The following is a 9,882-nucleotide window of genomic DNA, read 5'->3' as shown; positions in this document are numbered from 1 at the left end:
CAACCTGGCCTTGAGCACTGCCAGGGATGGGGCAGCCACAGCTTCTCTGGGCACCCTGTGCCAGCGCCTCAGCACCCTCCCAGGGAAGAGCTTGTGCCTAAGAGCTCCTCTCAGTCTCCCCTCGGGCAGGTTCAAGCCATTCCCCTTTGTGTCCTCAGACGTACCCTTAAGGGAGCTGCTGATTCACTCCTATGGGAAACCCGCTGTCACCTACAGGAGATGCTGCTGCGCTCCTGTGTAACCGGCAGGTCCCAAGAGGAAGCCCAGCCTGTGGGGCTGTCACCGGCAGGACGTACTGCAGCACTCACTCCAGAGCACCTCCCAGAAGGAAGCGCACGCTCTCACCCATGGGCAGCCCTGCTGGAGTCACCCCTCCAGGCCCAGCTCGCCCTGGTAGGGATCCTGCCGTGCCTCACCCTTCAGGGCCTGCTGTCACCCACAGCACCCAAGCTCTCTCCAGCAACGCTTTGGGAGTCCCCTGCTCTGCCTTGGGGGTGCTGGACCCTGCAGCCTCCATCCAGCTTTGCCTCCATCCAGATGCCTCCTGCCTCATGGGTTCGGAGCGCCAGGGAGGGCAGCGGTGCCTGCAGGTGGTCATGCTGGGGGCACAGCCATCCCACTGGTGGTGCCAGCGAGGCCTGCCCCTACCCAACCCGCAGTGCCCGGTGACAGGATGAGCTCATTCCACACCTGAAGTTCCGCTGCCTCAGCTCCCTGCAAACGGGTCTGCAGAGGACGCCAGCCAGGCTGGGGATAAAGGAGAATGAACCTGCTAAAGGGATTCCCCTTTCTGTATTGATCTATACCGAAACAAAGCCACCCCCTCTGCGCCCGAGAGAGACTGGGACAGAGCTGCTGCGGCGTGCAGAGCTGCTGCTGGCACTTTGTGCCATGGTCACCTGTGGGCTGCAAGGCTGGGCAGCCACCCGTTAGGCTTGGGTGGAGGTCGGCACAGCTTCATGTGAACAATGGCAAATCTTCCATTTTACTGCTTGTATCCATAGGAGAAGACTCCGGTTGTTCTCTCCTTGGGGGTGGGGAGCTGGGCAGGTTCTTTCTCTTCACAGCCAGAAGGGAGAGGAAAATACCACAAACAGACATTACCTCTTCTCCAGGCTCTGTGAGCATCACCCTGCTGCCCAAAATACGCCCATAGGAACCAGTGTGGTTACATCACCATAAGGTTATGGCTTAAGCCAACTCTTCAATAAGCTGATGCCTCTTTTACCGTCGTCCTTCCCCTTCTTTTCCATCTCCCCCTCTGGCTTTTCGTGTCACCTGGAGCTTTGAGTCTCAGCTTCAGTCCAGCCGATGGTTTCATGCCTGTGTTTGCTTTCCAGGGCATGGCAGGAAAGTGTCCCCCTGAAGGAGCTGCAGCGCAGAGGTGTCTGCCTGCTGAAACTCCACGCTGCCAGCCAGAGAACCGGCCTCTATGGGCGCCTGCTTGTGACCTTCCAGCCTAGGAAACATGACCCAGATGCTGAGCTACCCTCTAACAGCTTCGGGCCTGGTGAGTGATAATCCTGTCATGGCAAAATAGGTAAAGTAAGAGATGACCAACATAGAACCATAGAATGGTTGAGGTTGGAAGGGACCTTAAAGCTCGTCCAGCTCCAACCCCTGCCCTGGGCAGGGACCCCTTCCACTGGAGCAGCTTGCTCCAAGTCTCTGTGTCCAGCCTGGCCTTGAACACTGCCAGGGATGGGGCAGCCACAGCTTCTCTGGGCACCCTGTGCCAGCACCTCAGAACCATCTTCGTAATGTGGCATTTCTAAAGACTGAACAATTGATGCCAGAAAGGGAGGGAGAAAATGTTATGGCTACAGAATGAGTCTAGAGAAAGCCAGCCTCTTTCTTACTTGGCTACAGACACGTACGTAGCACCAGGAAGTAGTGCTGGTGACTGAAGTGCTGGTTTCCTCCGGCTCAGTGAATGAAACAGAAGCCCTGATCTCTTGTCATTGATGATTTCATAGCATTCTTTGTCCGAGCCAAAGTGTTCATGTGGTAGGTGAGGAGCTTTTGGTCACTTGCACTGTAACAGGAGGAAGAGGAGGAAATTCTTTCCTGTGAGGGTGCTGAGGCACTGGAATGGGTTGCCCAGGGAGATTGTGAGTGCTCCATCCCTGGCGGTGTTCAAGGCCAGGTTGGATGAGGCCTTGTGTGGGATGGTTTAGTGTGAGGTGTCCCTGTCCATGGCAGGGGGATTGGAACTGGATGATCTTGAGGTCCTTTCCAACCTGAACTATTCTATGATTCTATTCTAACAGCAAAACAGAAGGTGGCTTTTCCTTTGCCTTCCCAAGGTGCTGCGTTTCCTCCATTGTGGGCCGTGTTTGGTTGGTCCCCAAAAAAGCCTCTTCTCACAACATTTACCCTGGTTCTTGCTCTCTTCAAACTCATCCCTGCAGGGGACATCGCCGGCCTGTACGATGCAGCCAGCCAGGGTGACGCGCTCTGCACGGGCATCGTGACACGCGTCACCTCCAGAGCAGTGACAGTTGCCTTTGAGGACTCTCAGGACACGCTGAGCCTGGACCACGAGCGCTCCTACCGCCTGCTCAAGCTGGCCAATGATGTCACCTACAACAGGCTCAAAAAGTAAGGCCCAGGGCAGCAAAAGCCAACTGAAAAATGCTGGGTTTACCCTGGAAAAGCTCTTGTGAGACAGATCTCAGTTTAATTCAGTAGGCTGGGCTTGTCTCCTTGCCTTTCTGTTCCTCCTGCTCCTATAGCACCTCCACTTAGGGGAGGTATCCACCTTTTGGCTGTGCCTTTCTTTCTGCTCACTACTGGGAGAACCCATACCGTAGTAACTCAACTGGATATGTTATGCTACAGCATCAAAACAGCCTAAATTTATCTACCTGCTGCTTGGTTTGGTCCTATTCTTCCCTCTTCCTCTCCCACCCCTTATCCCACAGCTGTGGTTCCATGTTGCATCATCTCTGGTACTAACTGGATTATGTGTAGAGCCTTTTCCATCCTGGCAAAAGCAAATAGCTCTGTGCTGAAAAGGCTCAGCACAGGGTTTGACTGCATCAGACTGAAGGAATAGGAGCAAGTGGAAGCCTGACCAGCATAAGTGCTGTGTGAGATTTGTGGGATGCAGCCATTAAGTAGGATTAGTCTGTTGGGGCGTAACGTTTCCAGCTTTGAAGGAGCAGAGCGTGCCCAGTCTTCTGTCGCTGGGCCCTGAGGTGGACAGAAACCTCCAGAGTTCATGCTGTGGTGTAACGTGGCTGTTCTTTTTTGACAGAGCTTTAAACACACTGAAGCAGTATCGGGGAGGTCCAGCCTCTGACCTTATTGATGTGCTCTTCTTTTCTGCTGAACCCAGAGCATTCAGTGAAACAAGTAAGTTCCTTTGTTACAAGATTTCCTACCAGACCAATGGCAGGGGCTGCACTGGTCAGAGCCCCTGGACCTTCACAGGCAAGCACATGAACTGAGGCTGCTACTGGTTTTAGTCTGCCTTGGTAAGGGAAGCTGGGAGTTAGGCAGGTGGAGAGCCCTTTGGGATGGACTGGTGAGAGCAGTGGTGGTGCTGCTCTCATACTAATTGTAAGCAAAGATATGGATAGTTATTGTGCAGAAGGAGTGTGGGGTGGGGGAATTTCACTCTCCAGAGCAATCAGTAAAGCCTGAAGTTCCCCCTACACACACACATTAAGGGCTCTGTGCTCTATCCCTGCCCAGCTAGAAGGATTCTTACCTCTTCAGATGTCACATCTGACAGAGGCAAAGAGCCAGTGAATGCCCTAAGTGGTGATGGTGCTGCCGCTACTCCTCTTCCAGTCCTCCAAGGCCTGTCTCTAAGGCTGCCCAGCTAAGACTGGTGCTTGTGGCCTCTCAGGTTAAGACCTATGCTTTGAAACTGCCCAGAGGAGCACAACTCTGATCTTTGTGAGGGTTTTATCCACACCAGACGTGCAGCTTATTATGCTCCAGTAATAATACCCAGGTACTGAATGCAAGCAGTAAGTGGTGCTATGACTGGCAGCATTAAACAGCTACTTTTCATACTGATTTATGGGCAACTGGAGACACACTTTGCTCATGTGAAGACCCTTGTCATCACTGGGAGACAGACTGTTCAGCTGGCTAATGCTCACCCTTCTTAGTGTACCAAGTAAAGCTGGATTCTGCCATAAACCAGGCAGGATTTGTGATGGGGAATTTGTTTGCACACATTCAGGAGTCCGAGATTCAATTTAGTTTATGAGGCATTTCTCATTTGCTTCCTGCCTCAATCCCATCCATAAACTTCAGAGATCAGAAACTGCCAGTGATGCGTCTATATTGACAATCCAATAACTCTGCCTTCATGGGAATTCAGTGACTGGAACTGCTGCAGCTGGGAACAGCATGGGAACACTTGTGGTTTTACAGCCTTATTGCATTCAGCCAGGTTGGAGATGTGCAGGCTGCTCTGGTTTCATCAGATACTTAAAACCTCACAGCTGTTGAGTTGGTTTTACTGTCGGTTTTATACTGTGAGTTTTACCAACAGCTGTCAAGAAATGGTGTATAAGTAGAATCCCTTTTACTCAGATATCTTTTTATGGGAGTCTATGGAAAAATGAAGGATGGAATTACACAGCTTTCCCTTTGTGAGCAACCGCAGGGGAACCAAAGCTTCTGATGAGCAAAATATCCAAGTGCTCAGCAACTGCTAAGCAATGTTATCCCTTGACAGAAGGGAAATATCCTTGGGGCTGCCAGAGTCAGGGGGTGAAGGCAGAGGGTGGATGAAGCTGCCAGCAGGACTGGGCAGCAGTTCTGTATCTGAGCCTCACAGAGAGCTGAGGTCTCTCCTGCCACCTCAGCATCGTGCCACGGGTGTCACCACGCATCCCTGCCCACCTCCTTGCTGGCCAGGGCTGCACTGTTTCCTCCCCAGCACAGCTCCTGGCACTGCACTTGCTGCTGCAGCTTCTCACTGCGATCACTGTGGTTGGTTGGCTGCCTCTCACAACTCCCATCCCCTGCAGTACCCCTCAGGTGGGCTTCTGATCCGTACACCAAGGACAAGGAGTTCAGGTTAGTGCAAGTCGTAGCTCCACAGTAATAAGCACTGAACTTAATCCAAGTCAGACCTCTTAGCCTTTGGCTGCCTGGGACCTTGGTGCACTCAGGGTTTTAATATTAGATACAAGGTTTAAATTTTAATGAACTTTCTTAGCTGCAACTTTGCTTATTCCCTCATGTAGCAGAACTGCCTCTAACAAAGTAAAAGTCCTTTGCAGCACATTGCTCAGCTGTGCCAAACTAAGCAGAGGTGAACTCCAAATCTCCCCAGCTCTGAGAGAACACTGATAGAGACATTCAACCACATCAGACAGAGGAGATGCAATATGAGAAGGCGGCATTTCGCCTGAGAACAGCAAGACTGGCAGGGAGGAAGGACCTTCCATTTACCTTCTCACCTCACAGCTCTTTTCTCCCAGCTGGAAAGGTGTCACACCAGCCAGGAATTAAATAGTAATGACTTCAGCTGGGTCCTGCGGGCTGCCCTGAGCTGCTGCCCTCCCCTGAGTTGAAGGGGAGGACACAGCAGCCGCCTGGGTGAATCCTGTGTCTTGTGCTTACATGACAGCCCATGCAGCTCCTCAGGTGGCGTCCCTCTGTAGGATACAGGGATGTGTCTGCAGAGAGCACAGACACAGACCTGGGGACTGTCTGCAGAAGACAGCAAGTATTTCCCAGGAGCACACAGACGGACAGAGAAACCTCACAGCATTTCAGGCTGCTGCTCCTCCATGGCACAGGAGCTCTTTCATGACCAAGCATCTTTTAGCCTGGTTTCTTAGGGAGATGCTTCCCTGTACCTGTCTCATCCCATCCATTCTCTTGATTTCAAACCAACCTGGCAGGAGACTCAGGGTTAATAAGTTCTGTATATCTAAAACTGGCTGTCTAGACAAATCTCTGTGAATGCCGTTCCAGGACGCAGTGTATTTGTAATACCTTATAACAGCCTTCCAGTGCCTAAAGGGGCTACAGGAAACCTGGAGGGGGGCTTTGGCCAAGGGCCTGTAGGGACAGGCCAAGGGGAATGGCTTGAACCTGCCAGAGGGGAAAATGAGCCGAGCTCTTAGGCAGAAGCTCTTCCCTGGGAGGGTGCCGAGGCGCTGGCACAGGGTGCCCAGAGAAGCTGTGGCTGCCCCATCCGTGGCAGTGCTCAAGGCCAGGTTGGACACAGGGGCTTGGAGCAAGCTGCTCCAGGGGAAGGGGTCCCTGCCCGGGGCAGGGGTTGGAGCTGGAGGAGCTTTAAGGTCCCTTCCAATACAAACCAGTCTGGGATTCTCCCCCCATTACTGACTGCCATCTTACACAAGCCCACTTGCAGAAAACATGCTCCAGGACATTGCTCCCATGGGAACTGTGCCAGTACCCATCACTGCTGAGAGGATTCACACCAAGTTGTGAGCAGGCTTTTCCTGACACTGAGGAGCAGCTGCGTGCAGATTAGCACAGCAGTAGCAGCTCTGCCAGTCATCAGAAGGTGGGGAAAAGGGCACTAAGGTGGTTTTGCCATTATTACCCTCCTGCTCATGCTGATGTTTCCTCTGCTCAGCCCATACCTTGCAGTGGTCACACACCAGCAGCCACTGACTTAGAATCATAGAATCGTAGAATAGTTTGGGTTGGAAAGGACCTCAAGATCATCCAGTTCCAACCCCCCTGCCATGGGCAGGGACACCTCACACTAAACCATCCCACCCAAGGCTTCATCCAACCTGGCCTTGAACACTGCCAGGGATGGAGCACTCACAACCTCCCTGGGCAACCCATTCCAGTGCCTCAGCACCCTCACAGGAAAGAATTTCCTCCTTACATCCAATCTAAACTTCCCCTGTTTAAGTTTGAACCCGTTACCCCTTGTCCTGTCACTGCAGTCCCTGATGAAGAGTCCCTCCCCAGCATCCCTATAGGCCCCCTTCAGATACTTCTCAAACCCATGTTTCTCTTGGCTTTGTCGGACTCCTTGTCAACCTCATCAGCCTGTGACTGGATTTAGGCCCCCTCCTGGGCTGACACAGACTTAATATAGCTCCTCCGGCACCACACTTGGCAGCCTGCTCTGCCAGGATAACCAAGGAGCTGTGATCCCATCCTGAGAGGATCACAGTGCAGCAAAAGAAAAGAACTAAAAGCTACTTACCAAGGTGGGCCGCGAGGCTCTTGTCACTGTACTTGGGTACGCCCTAAAGATACCCTCTACATGCAGCCTTTGGAAAAACAGAATCATAGAATCCTGGAATGATTTGGGTTGGAAGGGACCTTAAAACTCATCCAGTTCCAGTCCTACTGCAGGATGCTCAAGGTGCCCCTCTGGCTCTAGCCAGGAGTGTGGGCTTACGGCTGATCAAGGCCAGGCTTTTGCTCCCTCCTCCTGAGCTGCTGGGATTGTGCATGAGCTGAGGCATTACCTAGAGGTGCACAGCAAAGCCCAAGTCTTCTTAAAACACTTAGAAGTGCAATTCAGAATATATATCCTTGGACAGAGCACTAGATGTGCTGGGGGAGAACAACCAATGGAGTAGTCGAAAGAAGCATCAAAAGGGCTCACCAGTAGGTAAATGGGAAGTGCAGCTGGTAATGGGGCTGGTCCCCACCACAAAGCACTTCCAGCCTTACCTTGCTGCCTCCAGAAAGCGACCAAGTGGGAGAATGAGCTTCCTAAAGATAAAACTCTGACCTGACCAGGATTTCTGCTCATCAGACACTGGGAGGCAAAGTACAGGTGCCAACCCATAAGAAATGCTTTGCTTGGCTCTTCTCCACTTTAACCTGCACTTGTGGCCCGGGAGCATTTAGAGCTTTCACACCAGCAACCCCCTCCAAGCAATCCTTCCCTCCTCACAGCGGGTATTGTGGGGACCCCAGCACCTCTGTGTTGTGCTGATGAACAAGGCCAGGTTGGATGAAGCCTTGGGTGGGATGGTTTAGTGTGAGGTGTCTCTGCCCATGGCAGGGGGGTGGAACTGGATGATCTTGAGGTCCTTTCCAACCCGAACTATTCTATGGTTCTATGATTCTATGAATAGAGAGGCTTCACTTGCCAGCAGAGGCCAGCCCTGCTCTGTCACTGTGCAAAGCCCAAGCCAGTGGGCACAATCCCTTTGCTTTCCAAAGCAACATGCCCTATTGTAGGCACAACCCTGTGCAGATCAGTGGTAGCCACCAGCTCTGTGCTGTAGCTCAGGTCTCGAACAAGCAACGGGCTGTTGGGTGAGGAGCAGCTCCCCAGGACCCGGCTTCAGTGAGCGCTTGAGCCCAGAACCCCCTGTGTGCTGGGCTGCACCCCCAGAGCGTGAGCAGCAGCTCAGGGAGGGGATCCTGCCCCTCTGCTGCGTGAAGGGGAGACCCCCCCCCTGCAGCCCTGATCCAGCTCTGGGGCAACAGCACAAGGACAGGGCTTGGAGCAAGCTGCTCCAGTGGAAGTGGTCCCTGCCTGTGGCAGGGGTTGGAGCCAGATGAGCTTTAAGGTCCCTGCACCCCAAACCACTCTGGGATCCTATGGTGCCACAGGGCTGGAGCTGGGTTAATGGGCATTTTCTGGGAGCATCAGTGCGAATCCTACACTGGTGGCTCATAGGCATCTCCTGGGCCAGCCCTGCTGGGGTGGCTAAACTGCATTTCTTCAGGAGGGCCTGCTTTGAGCCCAGCTGGTGGATGGAGCAGTGTTTCCATGCCACAGCATCATCCCTTCCAGGGCTTTGCCCTCCTCCTCCTCCCCACTGACATGCCCAGCCCTGGGAAGAGGCCCATTTCCCAGCCTGCCCACGCTCAGCGCTTGGCAGCCTGTGGTGATCAGGGGAGAGGGTGTTTCTGAGCTCATGCCTGGAGCAAGGAAGCATCAATGACTCCTACGTCCCGGCTGTTCCCTGTTGTGGGAAATGCCTCGCAGTTTTTAAGCTATTCTTTCTTCCCCAGCCCATGGGGTGCTTCCTGCTCTTAGTCATTAGCACACTGACTCCAAAGTTGCGTGTAAAGCCAGAGCATCACTACTCCCGTTTTCCTCACAAGTGCTGTTTACCCCAGAGCCCTCATTCAGCTATGCTGCTCCAACAGCCAGCACCAGAGGTTACACAGTTTAACCTGCCCAAGCCCAGGAACAGCTTCCCTGCTCTTCATCACGCCCTTAATGCAGAGATAGTGCTGAAACACATGATGCCCACAGGGAATGCTGCCCAGAGATGTGCCTTACATAAGCCTTCAGTGGGAACATGATTTCCAGTCACCTCAGTGCAATGAGTCACCAGCTCTGCTGTAATTAACTCCCATAATGAACAAGGAGATTAGGGGGGGTGGGAAGAAATATGGGTTGAAATTAGATAAATCAGGGAGATAAAAGGCAGCTTGTGACAATTCCATCCCTGCAGTGAAACCCATTCCCTGTAATGCACTTTGCAGATTCTTTCCCCTTTTCCTTTCCAATCATTATAACTCAAACTAATTTGAGTTTTCACCATTCCTGTTGCTGGTTTGTGTCTTCTTCCTGCCTCCCTCTTCAATCACTGAACAATACAGGGTTGCTCCTTTCTGCCCCCAGATGCTGTATGTTTTCCAGCTGCTTTATTCACCAGTGCTATCTTGGGCTTCTTAATGGGAATGGGAGAGATTTGTTTGTGAGATCAACTACTTCCTCCCCTCTTTTCGTTGAGGGGTTACTAAATGTGCTGCCTCCCCTCAGAAATAACCCAAGGACACCTCCACACCCAGGAGATGCCACACGTTTGATGTTTGGAGAGGGGCTTTGGGCAAGGGCCCGCAGGGACAGGCCAAGGGGAATGGCTTGAACCTGCCCAAGGGGAGACTGAGCTGAGCTCTTAGGCAGAAGCTCTTCCCTGGGAGGGTGCTGAGGCGCTGGCA

The 9,882-nt window shown here is 52.7% G+C and overlaps 1 protein-coding gene across 3 annotated transcripts in view; it reads left to right on the top strand.

The window, feature by feature from the left end:
* Positions 1–9,882, top strand: part of IGHMBP2 (immunoglobulin mu DNA binding protein 2) — a 33,042-nt gene that overhangs the window by 313 nt on the left and 22,847 nt on the right. Inside the window, exons 1-4 of one of the 3 annotated variants that reach the window (XM_065686731.1) lie at positions 257–393; positions 1,341–1,510; positions 2,412–2,601; positions 3,260–3,357. Coding sequence is in view for 2 of the 3 variants with exons in the window: in XM_065686729.1 (XP_065542801.1) it covers positions 1,341–1,510; positions 2,412–2,601; positions 3,260–3,357 (458 nt within the window). In the remaining variant the exon portion in view is untranslated. Of the gene's footprint in view, positions 1–256; positions 394–1,340; positions 1,511–2,411; positions 2,602–3,259; positions 3,358–3,378; positions 5,044–9,882 lie in introns of those variants that run through there. The other 2 variants (XM_065686729.1, XM_065686730.1) reach the window with 2 other exon arrangements.

Source organism: Lathamus discolor, chromosome 6, assembly GCF_037157495.1.
Source record: "Lathamus discolor isolate bLatDis1 chromosome 6, bLatDis1.hap1, whole genome shotgun sequence".
Classification (NCBI taxonomy): domain Eukaryota; kingdom Metazoa; phylum Chordata; class Aves; order Psittaciformes; family Psittacidae; genus Lathamus; species Lathamus discolor.
This window is presented reverse-complemented; position numbering and strand designations above follow the sequence as displayed.